A 22,444-nucleotide genomic window follows, 5' to 3' on the forward strand; every position below is an offset into this window, starting at 1 on the left:
CCACGGAGGCGCTACTGTTTACATTCCATAGTGGTGACGTCATCCAGCCTGGGGGCACGAGCGCGAAAGTATCGGAGTAATTGCGCCCCAAATATCGTCGCGTTATCGTGCGTGATACATCATACGAAGTGCGATCCTTCCATATAATTATTATAATTAGTATTATTATAATTAGCTCGCGTGATTGATCAATAAAAAACACGTCAAGATATCGCGAAGGATAATTGTTTGATTCAGGTAAGGAAAAGCATATATATCGACGATATTATTCATTAATAATAATATGCTTATTTCGACGCTCATCGCGATAATTAAATATGTAATAAATAAACATATACAATTAAAATTTAGAATAAATATATACATATAGCGTACAATATATACGAAACACGAAGTAAGCAAGTGTTATTATATTATTGATAATAAATCGATATATCATGCTTATTTGTTATTTGAATTAAATAATCGCGACTTCTTTACAAGTCGCATCGATGATTTATAATTATATAACTTAATTGCGTGTCTGTGTTCATAATCGCTAATTATAATATTTTAAAAAAATCGTTACGTTTCGAAAAGTAAAGGCCATCGCACACGAAATTGCATAGATGCATATGCATAGTATAAAATCCAATGAGCATCGAATATTAAGTCGCCATGTTGACTTACATAACATAATACTCGATGCTCATTGGTTCATATAATTTTATACTTGCATATGCATCTATGCAATTTCGTGGGCGATGGCTCTAATAATAGAGAAACGCAATGACAGTAACGCGTGATTTTCGAATCGTAGCTCCGTGCGAATTTTTATTTTATCTTTCAGTCGCGATATAATAAAGTGCGCGTCTGATTAATGTCGGGAGTGCCGTACAAAATGCCGCGCGATCGTCGTATCCTGATTAATGTGGGCACGATTGTAATTAATCGTACTTTCGCGAATAAGGGTGTCACGAAGGAGCAGCAAAGGATGAACAAGAGAAGAGAATCAAGGCCAAACTGTAGGACCTTGGTGGATGAAGCAACCATCGGGTAAGTCTAATTTATAACTTTTTATTATTTATTACTTATAAAATTAATTTCTTGTTTATTACCGTGAATTTAAGAATTATTACATTAATGTGTAACACATGTAAAATATAGGCTTTTTATATTTAAAATATATTAAAGTATTTGTATGTGTATGTGTATATAATAATTAATATTTGTTCATAGATTTATTAAAATATTTTAACAATAATTATAAAATTTTTCACAATTTAGCTTATTTATACAAGAATTATCTTTAATTGTGACATTTTTTACATTTAAAAATTATTTTTTCGAAAATTACAAAATTTCTTTACTAAATATTTATTAAAAGAGCAAACAAAAAATTCAAATTGCATACTTTGCATGTATTGCAATAATTACTTTTTAAAATATTAAATATTTTAAACACTAATCTATAATTTAGATATTTTATATTTTACAAATTAACATCGAGTACTGCAACTCCGCTGTTGCGCATCATACCGGTGAGCAAAATAAATAATATAAATGTATATATAATGTATACATACATACATGTAGACACATATACATCGAGAGAAAGGGAGAAATTAGTAATCATTGCAGTTTAAATAAAAAGACGTGTCAAGAAAATTAATTAAATATTAACACACTTTTATTAAAAACTAATAAGTCAATAAATTTAAAAAAGACATTTATAAAAAATATCCAAAATTCTTACTCCATGCATACATGTTTATACATAATTTAAAATTTCTGGACATGCAATTTTTTATGCCAAATAGACAAGTACTGTAAAACCCTATAAAATTTCCCATGATAGAAAAAAAAATAATTTTGATAATATATTAAAATATAATTTTTAATACATTATTTAATAGCGGCGAATCTTTCTAAGGATACTTTTAGGAGAGCTTATTTCAGACTGGATAACACGGTTTATTTGTTCTATTATACAATTTATGAAAAAAAAATCAGAGAAATCGATATTTGAGTGCAATTGACAATGAGATAAAATGAGAGTTGAACGGGAGAAAAATAAATTAAAATGTCTTCAATATATAACAATCACACGTGCGCAAAATCATCGCAGCGTCCAGGATTTATCACACCATCTATGAGTATTTGCATTTCCGGCTGTAATAGAATGCATACAAGATAACATATCGTACGCATTGAGTTTGGAATAATTGAAATACAAGAATAATCGCCAAGATAATAAAGTACGAAGATTCGAAATAATTACAATAACAATTGTGTAAAGTCTGAGAAGATCTATATTTAAATTATTATTTTTAATATAATATCTATATTCAAATTATTTTTTATATATTTGCTATTGATCTTATTTACATATATTTTTTATAACTCAAAAATTTGTTATTCTCATTACGTTCTCATGTCCCTCGACGTTTAAAAAAAAATAGATTATAGATTGTTTAAAAATAATAATGTAATATTTCTCTCACATTTTATACATATATGAGATGCGTCTGAAATCATGGTATAGTCATTAACAATATATGTCACTAAAATTTAATGGAAAATTTCATGAGATGTCATGAAATTTTCCATTAAAAAATTTTTTTTTTATTAAAAAAGCTTTGTATGAAACAATTTTATTTCTATTAAGAAAGCTTTGTATGAAACAATTTTATTACACGTTTTATAACCTACAAGCTTGCACTTCTTTTTGCATGAAAATTCACCGACATTTCCAATTATATCATGATTTTGAAAACGCATTTCGGCATGTAAAATATTTAATCTATTTAAAAATAACAATAAATAAATAATGATTAAATTAAATTATCTGTATACTGGATTATTTATATTTAGATTATATTTGGATTATATACATTTGTATGTCTAAGTCATATCTTTAATGATTATATGAGTAATTTAATTATCGATTCTTTATTCTTATTTAATTATCGATTCTATTACGACAGTTTGAAATACAAGAAAAGTATATAACTGAGTATATGTATGTCAACATATTCATAAATCGATAAACGATATTTAATCATTTGGAACGGTCAATATACTTTGGACAGCGCGATACGTGTTTCGAATTTCTGATTTTCGAAACCGGGTGTTTAAAAAATACTAAAAAATCTCAAAAATTAACACTTTTCTTATCAAAGAATATGAATAAATTCTTTGATTCTTTTTGAAAATGTTTTCTTCATAAATTTCTTGTAAAAAAATAATTGAAATTAACAATAAAAAAGCACTAGATTCGTAAATATATTTTAATCAATTTTAAATGGCTATATTAGCTTAATAAATAATATTCAGCATAATTCTCTCTTTTGTATGTTCTGACAGTTCTATACGAGAGAGAGAGAGAGAGAGAGAGAGAGAGAGAGAGAGAGAGAGAGAGAGAGAGAGAGAGAGAGAGAGAGAGAGAGAGAGGGAGAAATACATTGTGTGTATACAAAATAGCATATATATTACCGTCGTACGTGAAGGATAGATCTCTTTTTCTGCATCTTGTTAAAATTTATCTTTCGTCTGGGCTATCCGAAACCGCGATCATGTCGAACACGTTGGCATTTATTGAGAGCATAAATTTCAGCAGCGAAAGAAATCGCCGTCCGTAGGATCGAGAGATCGACGTTTCGTTCAACATCGTTATTGCCGTATCTAACAAACTGTAACTATAGATACTGTATTTACGAGACTGAGTGAACTTGAGTGACTAAAAAAAAATATGATACATCATTTAAATTTTGTTAGAAATTACGTTAACAAACTAACGTATATTTTGCTATTAGTACTAATTTATAGTTTGTTTTCCGATTGTTTATTAAATATATTAAAATCGATAATCGTAGATTTTTTTCTCACATTTTACATAGTAATATTTTCAGGTTGCATTGTGCGTGTTTGTTCATTATACATAATGTCTCTCGGATGTGTGAATTGCATTGATATTGCATGTTTATATTCATATAATTTCTCGTTTTAAATCAAGTTGCAAGTAAATGTTATTAATCTTTCATTATTAAATTATGAATGATATAAATTTGAAATTATAAATTATGAATGATTATATGCACTACAAATGAGAAATTGTTGTCAATCTCCCTAATTTAATTTAAAACGCTTATTTAGAGAATGATAATATTTTTAATGATAATATTCTCGCACTTTTACTACGTATAAAATATATTAACATTTGCATACAAATGTAATTTCTAAACTAATTATAAACCAAAATGAGAAATTGAAATTGCGAGATTGTTATCGTACATCTAGAATAAAATTTTTGTCCCATCGCAATCTGCGTTTAATATCATTTATATGTATATTTCTGTTGGCTACAAATTTAGTGAAAAATTGAAAATAAATTTTTTAATCAAATGTCTATAATAGTCTATCATGGGTAACGAAATAAAAATTTTAAATTAAATATCCTGATGAGAGAGAGATCGAGCCTCTAATATAAAATCTTTATTAATATTAAATTATCGGCGGTAATTGCGAACAGATTAAATTGCTCTGGTAACTGGCATTATTAGGATAATTGAACGCGCTTACATTTATTTTGGCACAAATTTGTAAATGCATCGACGATTTCTTATTTAGTCGGGATCGACAAATTACGACGCTTGCTCCCTTAAAGTGACATACTGATACTTTGCATGGATTACGCGATCGGAAGCGAGCGACTACCTAATGGTGGTTTCATGGTAATCCGCGGTGACGGTTGTTCATGTGACATCTCCAAGGAAATGAAGCTATTTCCGACAACCGACATACGAGTTCCGCGTGCGCGTCATTAAGCAAAAAGGAGTCGTGAGCTGCCTTCTGCCATGAAACGCCAAATACTCACTTTGATTCGAGATAGATGTTGATTAAATCCGCCGTGAATTAGCGAGATTAAATCTTCAACGCCAATGTGCGCAAGTTGCAAAGATATTCGATTTTCCAACTTGTATATTTTTTATTGCAAATACATAACACATAGGTTCAAAACATGGTAAAAATTAATCTAGAAATGATTATACTTGTAAGAAATTGACAAGATAAATAAAAAATATGTAAACCGATTTACTATGATAATGAACTACCAAGCATAAAAGTTAATTTTCTCTCACATTTTTCATCATAGATCAAAGTAACAACATGCCAATTTTTGACTAATTTATCTCGCTTTAAATAAAAAATTCATATGTATAATCTGTCTTAAAAGTATAATTAAGTACAAGATTTTATCTTTATATCTGGTGCACATCGCAAAGCGTGTTAAAAATCATTAATATTCATTTTAAGAAATATTCATAATTCAGCAATTTATAACCACGTGAAATATAATAAAAAGAATTTATATTTATAAAACATAAATATGTACATGTACATGGTTTATTTTTTTTTCTCAAACATATATGTATTACATTAGAGTAATGCAAAATTATCAAGCACAATAAAAATATAAACAATTACATTTTTTTAAAAAGATATATATATAATTGTCGCTATATACGTTCTTAAATTTATTGAAATTATTTGAAGTTAAAAAAAATTATGAAATATATAAAAGACATTGAACGACTTACCGAAGAAGCAGCAGACGAATACGATAGTGTATAAAGTAATAAAAATTACTTTTACATCAGTCCTGTCGAAGATATAATCCTCGTTCAATGACATATTATAAAGCAGAGTTTCGTTGTTCGAATAAGTTTTGTTGTTACTGTTCTCATAAGTGATGGTATTTCGATCGCTGAGAAGACTGGAACAAAAAAGAATAAATTTGTCATAATGATAACATTATCATTCTAATATTTTTCGTTTGTTAGCGATTGATACGATTTAAACGCGGAAATTAAAATAATTTACAAGAAAAGAACACTTGAAATAATTATTAATATAAATATCTACATGTTACACGTAGTTATTAATTATTAATTTTTTAATCATATTATTATTAATTTTTTTAATATAAAAATTATTACACAATCTATTCACTTAACAATTAGTTTGTAATACAAGGAAAGCTACTTTTTGAATTTTTCATACTAATTTTTGCTACATGAAAGAAAGACAAGTGTGAAATGGATATGAGAGTAGATATCATTCAATTTAACGTTTCACTGTGTTTTAGGCAGAAAAAGGGGGAAAGTAAAACATATACAAACATCAGGGGAAAACAGCTCAATGATATAACGGGGAGATTCGAAAAGTCGAATTTACGTGAAAGAAATATCCGTTCGCCTCGGTTCTTTTTATGCTAATATGATAGAATAAAATATCATCATCAAGGACATTGGACCAATTTAACGCACAGTAAAGTGATCGTTGGAAAAAAAATGTATTTATTTATTTTTTTTTTCAATTTAATTTAATTTAAACTAAGTATATTATGCTAAACAATAAACAGCATTATCAAAGCAGATATTATAATAAAATTGTAAATATTATATTTATTACATTTAATAAAATTTGGGTTTTGGCTCAAATAATTAAAAATTCAATCGAAATTAGCATGTAAGAGCCACAGCGCGGTAGTTGGAGCGCAGGGAAGAAACAACATTTCCTTCTTTTTTATTATTGATTTATTTCAAAATTAAAATTAAAGTAATAAAAAGCGAATGTTTCGGATCATCTTTTGATGCCTTCTTCCTCAGCGCGATGTTAACAATATATTACGAATTATGACGCATTACATTATAAAAGTTTATTTCTGACGCTAAATTGCAGCGGAGATCTAGGAAGCGCGCTGCTTCCAATAATCCATCAAATATATTTTAATTTTGCTGTACAAAGTCGCAGTAGATGTAACAAATCGAATTAAAAATAAATATCGAGATATATTACGTGAATTCGCTTTTTTGTTTAAATTAATTAATAGTTAAAAGCATGATTCACCAGATTCCACGCTTTTGAAATTAACAGCATGCCGGTTTAAGATTCGATGATGGAATGTATAAGTATGTCCTCTCGATTGTTAGGAAACATAGACTCAACTGAGGACAAACTCAGTTGACTCAATGATAGCAAATGATAACATTTTGTCCTCGGTTGAGTTTATGTTTGCGTCCTAACAATCGAGGACATACTTATTATACATTCCATTATCGAATCTCAAACCGGCATGACGGATACACAATATTGTTATTAATTTAACAGTTCGCTTTTTATTACTGTAATTTTAATTTGGAATAAACCAATAATAAAAGAGAAGAAAGTGTTGTTTTTCCTTGCGTTCCAACTATCGTACTGTGGCTCTTACATGCCAATTTCGATTTAATTTTTAATTATATTTATTATTTCTTCAACGATTTAATAAGTTAAGAAAAAGAGAGAGAGAGAGAGAGAGAGAACAAAAAGAGAGCCTATTAAAAACATGAAAGAATAGGAAAAACAAAATTAAAATGATTTATTTTATCTAACTGACATAACAATAAATGTTTTGCATAACTGAAATTGGAAAAGTTAATATAACACTACAAAATAATGTTTTATGAAACGTTATATATTATATAAAGCCATATAACATTATATAATAAATCTATATATATAATCTGCTGTTATATAAATGTAAAAATGGAAGTTACATCGTTATTATAGTGATATCGCATATCGTTATTTACAATTCCATCCCTGTTTACAACTTTTACGTAACATAAAATAAATTAAAGAATATGGCGCCCATGCAATCTTTTTTATATTTCTGAATCTTTATATATTTGGAATTGCACGTCAAACAAGTGTTATTGTAATTACAATTTCTGATCATACGACTCGAATAAATTCAGCCGAATACTGAGAGGGAGATAAGAGTTTACGGGTTTATTTATAAGCTTCCTGAAATAAATCGAAAGATAAAATGTTTTATAATGTTTTACGAAAGTGTGTGTATTTTAATTCTTTTATATGCAATATATGTATGTATATATAGATATTAATTAGCAATTATCAATTAGCAATCAACGCAATTACTATCAATGCAAATTTTAAATTTTTACAATTGTTTTGGAATAACATAAACTTTATTAATGTGTTTCGCTGTAATTATTCGACTACAATTGATATACAACGAACCAAATTCAGCCAATTACACGCGGATTAATGAATAACAGAAAATCTTTGATTTTTTATCGTGAGCTTATTTTTACCTGTGACTTCTAATATTAACTTTTATAAAATAATGAAGTGAAAAGATATATAAGACTAATATATATATATATTATATAATTTTCAAGTTATAAATATTTATATTAAATAATATAGATATGATTAGAAAAATAAAAAATTTTTTTCAGAAATGTACACATGTATATGATAGAAAACTTTTCTTTCGCCTTTATTTGTTATTATTATTTTACATTTATATATTCAATAAAATCAGTAAATACATATGCGCGAAGATATAAAGTGAAAATCAACTGAAATAAAAATGATAGAAAAATATATTGTGAATTGCCTGTTGAAATTAACAACCTGGAATATTTTTGGCCCTGACTCGGAATAAAGGGCTTAAGAGCACCAGAAATAATGGTCGTACCATCAAAAAAGATAACTTTGAATTCATGATAGAATTCTCTCATGGCTGAAAGGCTGAAGGATACACATATGTAGATATACGGATGAGCGCGAAACGCAAATTCGTTACAAATTCGCCCTTTATTTTTATCGATGCGCCGTGTAAAATGGCAACAAGTAAATACAAGTCAACACCAGCCGTATTCGTTCATTGTTTTGCGTTTATTTCGAATTCGCATGACGTTTATGCAAAAAGCGTAATAGAGAAAGATAGAGGGATCACGGTAGAGAGTTATAGAATGAATGCAATCATTTAACTCAGCGAGCGAGTACAGCATTGGATCAGATCGAAAATAGGATTATCTTTTCCCAAAGTGAGATTGGGACAAGGGATACGCGATAGGATGTCACGGGTTAAAGTGGCGAGTTGACAAAAGGTTGAAGTTGATCGGCCGATAGTGAACGTGCACATTTGTCGAACCATAATACCATTGGCGTTTTTGCGTGTCACGAAATCGAAATACCTTCGTATTAATTTTGTACGTAAAATAATATACACTTATAAAATATTATATAATAAAATATTTTTTAATATTTTATAAAATTTTTTTTATAAAATATTTAATTAGACAATATATATATATATATATATATATATATATATATATATATAATAAATTGTTGCCATTTTACACACATATATATACATAATCATTTCATTGAGTGCAGAATCAAAAGAAATTATCTTTTCATTCTTTTTGTCTTGTCGCATTCAACCCTCATTGAATTCAAATTTTCGTCGTCGAGACAAAGACGTTTTTATGGGAATCTGTTTGAAAGAAATAGATGGATATTAAATTATATAAAATCAAAATTTGTGACTCTGTATATTTTGCATATCTTTGTGAAATATATGCATCAATAAAAGGTAGATATGCATTCTTCTTTTTGTCAACTCGTCTTTAGTAAAAATACGATGAGAATTTCTGCAGTTTTCTAACTTGGAAATATATATTGAGCGTTCTTTGGATTAAATTCGTGATTTGCGAGTTATGTACGTGATATCGATTCATCGCTGCAAGTAATTCAAAGTTTCTTCTATTTGAGTAATGAAAAATCAAACTGATTTCGATATCTATATATTTATTCTGTTAATACGCTCTCTAATACAATTCAGTTTTTATCTTGACAAATATTATTATTGTACAATTCTTGTTACATTTATACTCATAACATTACTTTGGTCATTTAAAATCCGATTATATTCCTCTCTTCCTCTTAAGAAAATATCTCTAAATATCATTTTCCTATAATCCTTGTCAGACATCGATCGCTTTTTATCGTTCAATTTTTTAAAAGCTCAGGAAATCTGTTAGTAAATGCAAGAGATACTCAAGAGGGATTACATTTTGTATTTTTAATAGTAATCTTAATTTGTGTTTGATAATATGTGTGTGTTTGTATGAGAATTTATTGAGAAAACTTTTCATATAATTTCACAATTAAACTTATATATATACTTTTAGTAATAAATTTTTAGTTTCAATAAAAATTATTTGTTTTCATATCTGCATAAGCGAAATTATAAAATATACTATTATTGTTATTCCTTTCTCTTCAACTTTTAAAGAGAAGAATTTTTCTGAGAAAAATTTGCGTTTGAGCTAATCGGAAATTTCATGTATGCGTTTTATTTATAAAGTAATTTTCCAGCTAAAGAGAATATCTTAATAAAATATGCGAATCGCTATAATAAAATTCATTTCACATAATAAATATAATTTTTAAGATAACATATATTTTGCACAAAAAATAACTATAAAGATTTTTATGTAATGTAAAAGTACCAAAATCCTGCATAAACGTTATACAAATTGTGTAATATAAACATTTTTCTCTTCGTGAAATGCTCTATGAAACGGTGAACATGTGAGAAATAAAAAGCACTTTTTTCTCAAAATGAATCATTTTCGTTAAATTAAAGAATGTAAGAAGAGAGATATACTTGAACACGGGAAATATATGTACTTGAGACTAGATTGCATTATTCTCGAGCCTAAAGTAGATGAAATCCGCATAAACGGATTATTCCCCTTTCCCATTTCCCATTCCCCATACCCGCCCACGCATATCTTTGCCTAAGTTTGCGATATTTTATCACTATTAAGAGCGGCGCATGTTTTTCGCGCGAGTTTTGCCTAGGCCGACGTGTTCCATACATCGTTAGTCTTCCTCCGCTCCTGCGTAGGTTGACAATGATAACGCACCTGTCCGCCATCAGTGTGACATTGGTATTAGCTTTTTCTTTGTAGCGACGAAAGAGCTTTGTTTCGTGCTAAGCCTGCGTCTTACGTCTCGTCGTTTTACCCAATTAATGTAACTTTTTCACGCCGCGTTTAATATATTTTTTTTTTATAAATCTGTCTGAATGCTCGAGAGATATCGAATTCTTCCCATTCGTGTGTGCTAGTTTACTTGTTTTAAATATTATCGTTTAAGAAATAATTGTAATTGATGTTTTTGATAAATCTGGCCTCTTTACTCCGCTTGGCAATGTTGCCAAATACATAAATCTAATAATTTGTAGTCAAGAAATATTATCCAAAGTATTTTCCAATTGAAATGACTACGTTTGATTTCAAATAGCTACGTCAACTTATCTCGTAGTATCTTATTGAGTATCGTGGTTTTCCAATATCGTATCTTCTTATCGCCGAGCTGTAGAAATCAAATATTTTTTATCATTCGGAAATATGTATCGATCTATCTCTTCTATTCCACCCACCATGAAGAAAATGACATTGTTATGAAAAGGAAATAGTATTGTTGGAGATATTGCTTTCTTCGTTGAATATATTGTTGTGGGATGATCAAAGAAATAAATCTCATTCGATTCGCGGCCGGACTACTCTCAACTCAAAGTCAAATGATATTATTTTTTCTTTTTCTTTCTCATATACAAAAATATTCGCGTACCCGTGTCACTAAATCTTGCGACACGACGCGAAGTTCCCATCGTCGTCGGGAACATTGAGTTGTTTTCTCGGCGATAGATTCGATGACGCGTTGTCTGGACTATCAGCTTTGTCACAGTGCTCGATTGGTTTGAGCACTATGTCATTGATTCGGAATGGATCACACACTGGACCTTAGTATACGTGAAATCTTATCAATATCTCTCTTTAGCAATTTCTCCCCGTATAATTTGAATTAAGAAATGGATTTTTAGAGACAATTATTACCTATATTTTTTTGCAACAAAAAAGATTATTATTGAGCTTTAATGTAATTGTATCATAGCACAAAACGAATTGAAAAGCTATTTTCTTTTCTTTCGATGTCTTGTATATGTATAGTCTTTTTTCTCATATATATATTTTCAAGAAAATATTACCTAATATAAATAAATATATTCCGACTTTTGATACGTTTACTTTTACGAAATATTAAAGCTCTCTCTTTTATAAAAGATAAATATATTTAAAACTTTTTTATTTTATTTAAAAAAGTTATATTTCTCATTGATAAATTATTCCCCCCCGCAATATAAATTTAGTGAATTTTTTTATAAATATGAATAATATATATATATATATACACTTGCTAAAATGTATTTTTTTGGAAATAGAAACATTAGAAGAAGTTTACTCCCTAGATGTTTCACTCTCTCAAGGCAGTTCCCAAAAGACGAATTAAGCTCCCAGAAACATAAACCACCGAAATCCTGCAGAGACTGATTCATCTTGTTTCTACCCATATACCTGTGTTTCACCACATGTAATATCCACCACAAACATGCTACCCACGCGACTACCTATGTGTATCGTATATAAGAATAATTAATATGTCGTAAGGACTTGTTATTATGTTTCCCAAATGAATAGTTAGAAAGTGAAATAATGTTATAAATCAGAAAAAATAATTTTACGTATAAAATTACTTGAAACAAAAGTAATAAAATGGTAAGCAATATCTTTTTTTTAGAAAAATAAAAATAATAATGAAAAAAGAAAAGTAGCTAAATTTTACACAATTAAATATTTTCGCAAGCAATTATGCCTCTCAATCTAAGAGAATATATAATATATTTGAATTTCTGTAAAGGCATTAACCTTTTTTATCCTTCCAATATAAGTAAATATTTTATATATAATTAATATTAAAATATATAAGAAAAATTTTATACACATATATAGATAAACTAAAATTATATTATTCTTAATAATGTTTTAATTTTTTCTCTTTTTATGAAATTATTGGGAAACTGTAAACTGTATAAAATCTATATATAGAACCAGATAAAATTTATGATTGTTGAAAATTTAAAAAATACTAGTCCCTCTATCAAATAATTTATATCAAGAATAGCGCAGGAGAAAGATGTTTTATGATGACAGATATTATAATGTAAAATACAAATTTTAGCGCCTATTAATAATAGTGAATGCTTTTCACTTTAAACAGATATAATGTATATCGTTAAGAAATACGCTCGCTAATGCAAGCGAATGTAAGTATTTGAATAGTCACTGCAGTAACTATTACAATTTATGCGGCGATTTATTGGTATTCTATCGTTCCGCTTGGCTCTAATTTGTGACTTGTGTAGTCAATAGAGTTAGTTTAATTATGCATTCTATTTAGTGTAATTTCAAATGAATTTACAGATAATTAGTAATGTGATTATGTGATGTCACTGTAATGATCCAAATAAAGTTTAGATTAACATCAAGTTTAAATAGTTGTGAAAATGAAATTTAAACAACCCCTAAATAATCTAAATAATCTAAATAATCTTGTTCAAGTAATATTTGAAATATCTAATATTATACATCTTCTTAATTGAGAAATGGAGAAAGAAAGAAGAGACAGTTTATTATTTTTGTAAAAATAGAGGTATAGATTATTTTACTCTATTTAATATATAAATAAACTTATACTCGAATAATTTGACTGAAATTATAAACTTAACTAATTTTAAAAATTAATCTTTGCAGATAATCCTTGCATAAAAGTAATCTTTGCAGATTTTTTCTGAAAAATACCTTTGCATTTACATATTTTGATCTTTGAGTACAAAAAGATATTAAACCAAGATATGCGAGATGTGCGCGTAAACGAGATACATACATATATATATCATTTATCTTACGTATCTCGGTGCGTCGACAACGGCTATCGAAGAGAATCATAAAGTGACCCCGCAAAAGCCAACTCTCCGGCGATTATATCCTTTTTCTATTCCCTTACGGTGTAAAATAACCAAGACAGTTCCTTTTCTCAATACTCAGCCGTATTTTTAGTTGTCAAAGTTGTCAGCAGTCGAGAAAAATTGCTATAGGCATTCATCATATCAAGAAATTCGTGAAAATATCGCCAACAAAGCAAAACAAGCCATATCACTTTGATCGATATCTTCAAAAGGGAATAGGCTGTCTTATTCATAACATTTTCAACTTCTTGTTATGAATTTAGAAAAGAATAAATTCGGTCCAATCGATTAATAATTACATTATGTGTGAATATATTATATATAAACTTACGTTAACTTTTTTCTCTAATATGAATTAGTCTAATATAGAGATTTTTTAGTACATTGAAACTCTGCTTAGATTAAAGAGTACATAAAGAAAAACTCTTTTTTAAAGAAATATAATTTTACAGCATTTGTATTTTATATTATAAAATGTTTTTTGCGAAACTGCATTATCTGATGTTATATTATAGTTGGTTTTATAATTATTTTCTAACATTAAATAAAAACTGCATTATTTAAAAAGTGTGTTATTTCCTTCTAGAAAGCGCTTTTATAATGCAGTATTTTTTCCACCACCTTAATTACATGTCGATGCGACTAATAATACTCAAGCTGAGCTTTCTCATTAATTCTTAGATCGATGCCTGCGTATCCTTTTACACAGACATTTCCCGTTCTTTTATGAAATTGAATCGCTAATTTTAACCGTAATTTTTTTCCGTAAACAAAGATGTCGCGATTTTTAAAAGAAACAAAAAAATTGGGAAACAGAAAAACCAGTTAAAAAAACAGAGAAAAAATAGAGAGAAAAACTACATTCGGACTTTCTCAGAGTTAGGCTTTAATGATGATCGGCCGCATTTTTTCAACTCTTTTATAAATTTGTACTTTACTTTAAATTATAATCAATATAGATATTTATGCTTTACGTTATAATGAATTAACAATAAATATATATTGAATTACTAATAAATATAAATCAATCGTCACTAATTTGTATATAATTATATACAGACTCGGTGTGTACTTTACAGATTTTTTATCACTAATGATGCAAATATCGAGGATATAGCGTTGCATGAAAATTTTATGCAAAATCTCGCGATTATTACAAAAAGGATGGAAATTGTATACGCGAAATTAATCGCGTCCCGCATCAAGATAATTGCTGGATCTTTGAATTCTAATTGTTCCACCAAAATTTAGTGTAATTAAATTCATCTAGCGGAAAACAAACGTAAGCGAAGTCGGGAAGGTAAAGCGGGAGTTGGCGCATTGGGGAGCATATTAGCCGTAGTAATTAATTCTAAATTCAGACGATTCGACGAGAAATATATTTACTACAAACAACACCAAAACTTACCAAGTAAAATGTGTACATGAAATGCATGTTGCAGATAATTTATTTTAATATTTTTTGCGCATGATGTAAACATTTTTAATAATATTGTGTATTATATGCATGTGTATACATTTGATATTTTGGGTCGAGAGCAACCATATTTTTTCGGTAAAATTTAAATTAAAGGTGTAATTTATTATTGATATTTTTCAAGAGCAATTTATAATTTTTTAACAAAAATTAAGATGAATATGAATATTAGAACGTTGAAAACTTTATTCAAAATTCAGTTACGCTTACAATAGTAAAAAATAGCACATTATTATTGTAAAGATAAAAATGAAAAGAATAGGAAGAAGTAATAAAATTTTTTATTTAACAGTAATATTTATTTTTTATAAAATAATGAATCTGTTGAATACATATTAATTAATTGACGTTTACTTTTTTTCGGAGACAAATTATTAAAATACACGATTTACGTTTCAATTAGAATAAAGTTTTTTCACAGCTAAATTAATTTTATTTTGTAAATAGCTTTTTATTTTTCTGATGAATGCATGCGTCGATCTTCCGGAATCCTTTTATCCCCAAGTTTTTAGACTCGTGAATATTTACTTTTTATGTACGTATATTCTTAGGCTATGGAATCCCTAAAAATCCTCGGATACTCAAATGTTTAGACCCTTGAACCTTCTTCTAGGATAAAATTTTCATCATGGACAATTCAGCCTCAAATTCCGTTAAGAGTAAAATCTTGTTAGTGAAATTTATCTTCTTAAGACGTTTCTTACAATATTATCAATTTTATATCAATGGTCACAATATTTTGTAATTTAAAACGTGAAAACTACAAAAACGTAACAAAAATTAATGACACTTAAAAAAGTCTCTATTATGTATGTAAGTTTATGATTTAGCGCAATTCAGTTTCTATATAATTAATAAATTTCAAGAGACATAGTGTCTCACGCTAAGTTCACGCGCAGCAGCGAGGCACCCTATGTGTAATAAAATTGGTATATTAAATACATTTAAAATATTTTTTATTCAATAATATATAAGTAGACATTACACTGGAAAGAAAATTGTTATTTTGACTAAATGCACTTACGGCGTACATGGCATAAAAAGCAGAAGTGCAATAATGATTCATATTATATATTATTGAATAATAATATATATATAAGAAATTTTACACATAAATCAATATAATATTTCAATAATAAGCTTCAATTTTTTTGCTGTTGGAAAATTAAAATTGGCTAGACAATTTTGTTATTCTTTTTTTAATAATTCAATAATGTAAAGTATTGCTTGGCACATGCGTCGAAAAGTAAATCACTGCGATATTCACCACTGTGTGGAAAAAATAATAGTATCTTGTATCACGTTTGACGTTTTAACGAATCGTCCGTTCGATGGAACTTGAAATGTCAAAATTTATCTACTGCTTACGCAAGACAAATTCGATAAACTCTGCGAGGTATCGCTCACGTATTGTTATACATGATAATCTTTGACATCAAGAAAAATAAGAAGACTACGATAACAAGTGCATATTTATATGTTGAAAGCGATTTATATAATCATAATAATCATATCGTATTATTTAAAAACGTTAGTTAATTACATAGAGAATTGAGCAAAAACGAAAAAAGTATAATAAATATTCGAGTAAATTATAAATTACATTAATAATTTACTAATTTCTCATTATTATTATAATGTTTTTAAAATCATTACTTCGTTTATTTTATTACAGCATCTAGATTCAGAAGAAAAGTTATGCTATATATTTTTTATTTTTATAATAAATTGAAAAAGAGAGACTAAAACAAAAATCGGATTTCAAATTTTCTATTATTAAATAAGATTGTGATTTTTTGAGGTCTCTGATAAAAATAGAAAAAAATATTTTAACAAAAATGTGCGTATATATCATGTGTGCTTAGAAGAGGAGAAAACGGTTCATCAATTCAAATTATAATTAATAATTGATATCACACATTTAACTATTAATTTATATTTAAAAAATATCTTATATATTTATAAATAATCGATAGTAAATATTATATAAAAAACACTAATATTATATGAAATTATGATATGAAATGAATGTGAATAAGTACAATATATGTTGTATTCTCAAGTTTAATTTTAAAAGTCTTAAAGAAAATAGCATTATAAATCGTTGTATTGCTTATTTACTTTCAAAAAATTGTAGTTGTACCTAAAATTACTCCGTAGAAAAGTTTTAAAACACATAAAAAGTGATGAAGAGAGTAAAAGTTAAAATACTATTGGATAACCATATCTCTCAGTTCTCTGGGATTAAATTCGATTTTTAGGAAAAGTATATGAATTTTCATATAACAGATGAACAGACCAAATTGGCATAAATCAAATTGACATAACTTAAAGTTTTATGGAAACTTTAAATAATTCTTTTTATAACAATATGCATGCACATAAACAGATATAAAAGATATAATAGTTTTAAAATTAAATCTTTACGTTTAAATACTAAATCTTATATAATTTTTTATAAATTTTTAAAAAATTTATTATATTTATATCTATTATATCTATTTATTGTACATTGAGTCGTAAAATTAAGGATTTATAGATGAAATTCATAAACTCTTGTTAGGTAGAAAATATTTTGATAATTTTCTAATTAATATAAATATTATAAAGTGTGTTATAAAAATATTTTCAATATAATATATATTAATTAATACGTATGATGCATTGCCTTTCCTCGAATGTATGTATTAAATCAACATTCCTGTTCTAATAATGATTTTTATTTATATTCGTGGCGAGTGTCGGTGCGATGTAATGTTTCGGGTAAAGGCCGTGAAAGGGTGAACGTAACGATAATTATTTTGATACTGTGAGATTAAACTAAAATATATAAGACTGTCTTAAACATTGCTACCCCAGTTCGAATTACGCACTTTAACCTCCCACAGAACCTGCGAATGGCGTTAGAAATTTCAGTATCTGATAATCCTATTCTGTAGGAAAATTATGATCCCTACGGACCCGTAACGATCATCATAAATTTTATCTGAAAACATAACTGGTCTGTTGTAACTTATTCCGAATTCGATTCCAAATAATGTGGCATGTGATTCGCGAAAAAATAAAATCGTGGACTAATCACATAAATTGGCTATTCAGTGATTTAGTAAAGATAAAATTTTAATAATTATTGCTTGCAAATTAAATATGTTTCGAGAGCCATGTGTCCGAAATTTCAACAAAAAAATAACAAAATTGTTTACGCGATCGTATTTATATTAAAATATAATATAATAAAGAAAATTATGAAGGAAAACGTTTTTGTTTATATTATATTTTTGTTCGCTATTACATTTTATTGTTCGATTTATCATGTAAATGCTCAATACAAATTATCAATGTTAAAGAGGATAAACTATTGATTAAAACAATTTGTATAAGTGAACTTTACAGATATTTGCTCGAAAAATCAAATTTTAAAAATAAATACAATTTTCTGTACTTGAAAACTTTTGCGGAAATAAAACTGAGATAAAAAGATATATATATATTACAAAATCGGAAGTGCAAGTAGTCTGCCTATGACATAATGGTTTTCCGTAAAATAACATTTTTTTTATAGGCGGAGGATTTTTTTTTTTATATAATAATATTTTTATATTATTATATTTTACTGCGATAATATTTTTACAGGTTTATTCTCATATAAATACACACATAAATAAAATCGAGAAAAATAGTAAGTAGTAAAAATCATCTTTGTTGTCCTATCGATAAATTGTCTTTCTTTATTATCTTTGTCTTGTATCATCTTTATTCCCTTTATTATATGTATGTATGTATGTAAGTGTGAGCTTACAAGTTAATTTATCAAAAATTAATATTCTTATTTTGAAAAATTTTTAATATAATTGGAGAAATTTTTAATATTTCTGTTTAATGTTAATTTAGTGTTGATTAATTCTATATATGCGCTTTCTAGAGATATAATATACATCATAAAATATAAAATGACAGATTCTCAATTCTAATAGCAAAATATTAGAGTATGTAAATTAGAAAAAGTAACACACGTATATATTACATTCTAAAAAGATATTCTTCGAAAATTGACGAGTTAAAAGATGCACTTTATAATTTGTCTATTAGAGAGAACACGTACAGGAAATTTGATTTATAAGGGAATTATATTCTAGCACGTAATAAATGTTGGGATTTCAAATTATGTATAGAGATAAATAGAAGAATCGATTTAAATTACTTAACTGTAGAAAATGAAGCAAACGATAATAATTCTGATTCGACGCGCGCGAAATTATATATATTGTAATTTCAATTACAATAATTTATTCAATAGTTTTACTTACTTCATCGTGTCGTGACCGACAAAATCAATCTCCATACGTGCCATTATGGTATTTTGCTTTGCAATCTCCCTCGATGACTCTTGGTATTCGTTTTGGGCAATGTACATCAAGATGCTCATGGCGGGAAGAAATTTCGTGATCGCATAAACGGAGAGACAATTACAGTCTCGTTTCTTATGCGTTTTGCAAACCACCTGCTGTCCCCTTAATTTGACAATGATGCACTTCGCTCTGACGACGTACGGAATAATGATGGACGAAACCGCGTTAATGAATTTCTTCCGCCGACAAATAGCGCGGCAGGTAAAGTAAGGTGAGCATACCGCGCTCAAGATTAAAATCTCCTCATTTCTCTCCTCGACTGTCTTATTATCGCGTCAAGTTTCGTTGGCGTATGCTGCATTAACGCGCACTGCAGTAACGATTTAATTTATTCACCGTGTAAATCTATTCCCATAATCACACCGAGAGAATGGCGTCGTTATCGCGCTCTTTATTAAACGGAATTATCATCATTATAGTGCAAATCCTGCATCAATTGTTGATTGTTCTTTTTGTTCTCTTTACAGTTTCTTTTTTTTCTTCTTACTTTGTAATTGCACGAGAGACACTTTTGTTGCACATCAGAAGGAACATCAAAAAGGAAAGAGTAACGTAATGTAAGATTATACCGTTTCGCGCATTGTCCTTCGAACACGATTATTTTCTCGGACACAAGGATTCTTTAAGTCTGTCTTGTACGCATTTTATGTCCAATGTGGTTGACCTTGCAATCACCGGAAACTCGTAACGAATAATTTTATCGCGGCACATAAGTCGAAACGACAGATTACATACGTGACATCTTCCATTCTATATATAGTCTGTAGACTCAATAATGTGGCGTTTGATATGACATTTTTGTGATCCAAAACTCTTGAAAATACTGAGACTTTTTTTTGTTACTTTCAATCATTTTTTTAAAACTTCTACATTATTGCAGAACATCGTTGACATCAAAGTCAGTATCATCGACATACTTCTCATGTGAAGCTTCTTGTGAATCGTTTATTTCTGTCAAACTGTCGAAACTTTAATTTTCTATGAGACAAATTTATTGTAATGTTTTAATAAACATATAGGTATGAGATAGTAATGTAGGAAAATTTTACGTATCTAAAAAATGATTAATACACATAAGATCAAAAATATGATTACGATATTAAGATTATTTCCGAAAAGTAGCAAAGAGATTGAAGCACGTTTCAAAAGAGTTTATATAAATAAATAAACTATGAATGAGCAAATAAATAAGTAATCAAATAAGTAATCAAAGTTTGTATTTATTGTTTAAAAGTGATGATGTAATTATATAAAATAATCGATAATTTTGTATTTATCTAACAAAACAACAAAGTTTTTGCTTACTTAATTAATATGATTTTTCCTTAATTCTGACTGGAATCGTATTGATAAATCAGTAACAAAGTTCGCAACTTTTATTCATCAACGAGAGATTTTAATGCAATTAATTGACACATGATGAATGCAGTTGATAATCTCGTGATAAAAAATCAGACTTATTTTTTTAATTTCGAGGAATCGTATCTATAAATCTGAACAGATCAAGATCCGAAGATTCGTGAAATAAATATATTTGTGAAATAAATATATAATTGACAATTGATGAATTTATACCTTTCTTAAAAACATTAAACCGGTATATATTTTAGAGCTCTTAGAAATCGTACGGTTCTATTTCAAATTTCGCGTTCATCGAACAAAAAGATATCAAGGTGATGAATCGCAGAATCGATTGACGAATCGCAATTTGCACAAAATGTTTGCTTCTCGATACAACGATACGTAGCAATGCTGTGGCATTTACACGTGAGACAGCGTCGCGACGTTGAGGTTCGCTGTTTCGCGCGACACTGATACGAGTAGCCCCGGACGACTCATTCATCGTCGGCACCCCTACGGCACCCCCACGGCACCCCTACGACACCTCTACGGCATCCCTGCCAACACGCACACAAGTGTAGAGAGTCAGCGTCGCGCAGGCGTTGCACCCTCCACCGTTGCTCGCCCTTTTAGTCCCCCTTTGGCGGCGTCGCGGCGCGTCGCGTCGCGTCGCGTTGCCTCACGAAGGAGAGAAATCGCGCGAAAGAAAGAAATCAAGAGTTCTCGCCACGCGCGTTTTCTATGGAGTGGCACGAAACGCGATCTCGCGATCGAGGTGGCAAGCCGCGATGATTTATCATCGCGGTTGTTCCCGCGGGGGAGAAACCAAGCCAGAAAACGGCATTCGGCTACGATTTATGATATCTGTACGGCCAAATTTTGCCGCCACGCCAACACCGACCAACCATTGTGATGTTTTGTTTCGTGTATATGTAGAGAACCGATCGAAGTAAATAGGAATGGTGATGAAAGATATATATATATATATATATATATATATATATGGGATTGAGAGTCCCTCGCGAGCAAACAAAGATAGAAATCGGTAAATAGAAGCAAACGAGATTCCTCGTTTCAAGACGAAGATAGACATCGGTATCGTATCAGTATATTTGATTTTCAGTTTCCCGAAAAGTTTGATATTGGTTGTCTTATAAAAATGAAAAAAATTATTTCAATGAATTACTTAAACTTTCTCTCTTTCTCTCTCTCCCTCCCTCTATTATATTTTATATTAAAGGATACATACATTTGAAACATTTATTTTTAATTCGTCGGCGCGGTATATATAATGAATAATTAAAATACCATAATATCTCATTATGCATAATCAAGTCAAGCGTGAGCTGCGCTTAACATGGTATCCCCTTTCACGCGTTCTCATTCACAGTAGCAAGTGGAAGGAGAAATGAAATGGTCGCTTTTGTGAAGCCCGCAGTCTCACAAGAGTTACCGTAATCGGCTGTTATATTTGTCCAACGTAACATAATTCTCAGC

General features: G+C 28.7%; 2 protein-coding genes across 10 annotated transcripts in view; one reads left to right on the forward strand and one right to left on the reverse strand.

The window, feature by feature from the left end:
- Nucleotides 1–49: 49 nt before the first annotated feature.
- Nucleotides 50–22,444, forward strand: part of LOC145964696 (sodium-independent sulfate anion transporter) — a 30,709-nt gene continuing 8,314 nt past the window's right edge. For 4 of the 9 annotated variants that reach the window (XR_014436538.1, XM_083087710.1, XM_083087711.1 and 1 more), the window contains exon 1: nucleotides 50–1,035. Coding sequence is in view for 5 of the 9 variants with exons in the window: in XM_083087704.1 (XP_082943830.1) it covers nucleotides 1,020–1,035 (16 nt within the window). In the remaining 4 variants the exon portion in view is untranslated. The remainder of the gene's footprint in view (nucleotides 1,036–22,444) is intronic. The other 5 variants (XM_083087705.1, XM_083087706.1, XM_083087708.1 and 2 more) reach the window with 5 other exon arrangements.
- On the reverse strand, nucleotides 2,099–19,674 carry LOC145965191 (uncharacterized). The gene is made up of 3 exons (XM_083088573.1): nucleotides 19,505–19,674; nucleotides 5,580–5,755; nucleotides 2,099–2,151 (listed from the first exon to the last, which is right to left on the reverse strand). The coding sequence occupies exons 1-3, from the start codon at nucleotides 19,621–19,623 to the stop codon at nucleotides 2,099–2,101; spliced, it is 348 nt and encodes a 115-aa protein (XP_082944699.1). The 5' UTR covers nucleotides 19,624–19,674.

This window comes from Camponotus vicinus, unplaced genomic scaffold, assembly GCF_025532165.1.
Source record: "Camponotus vicinus isolate PSW18456_S1 unplaced genomic scaffold, iyCamVici1.0 SCAF_14, whole genome shotgun sequence".
Classification (NCBI taxonomy): domain Eukaryota; kingdom Metazoa; phylum Arthropoda; class Insecta; order Hymenoptera; family Formicidae; genus Camponotus; species Camponotus vicinus.

What these genes read in the sequence shown, in the direction of transcription:
- LOC145965191 (XM_083088573.1), bottom strand. Translation starts at nt 19,623, where the DNA reads ATGAGCATCTTGATGTACATTGCCCAAAACGAATACCAAGAGTCATCG. An exon ending in GTCGGTCACGACACGATGAA is followed by an intron (nt 5,756 to 19,504) that starts GTAAGTAAAACT and finishes TTTTTGTTCCAG; the next exon opens with TCTTCTCAGCGATCGAAATA. An exon ending in ATTCGTCTGCTGCTTCTTCG is followed by an intron (nt 2,152 to 5,579) that starts GTAAGTCGTTCA and finishes ATTCTATTACAG; the next exon opens with CCGGAAATGCAAATACTCAT.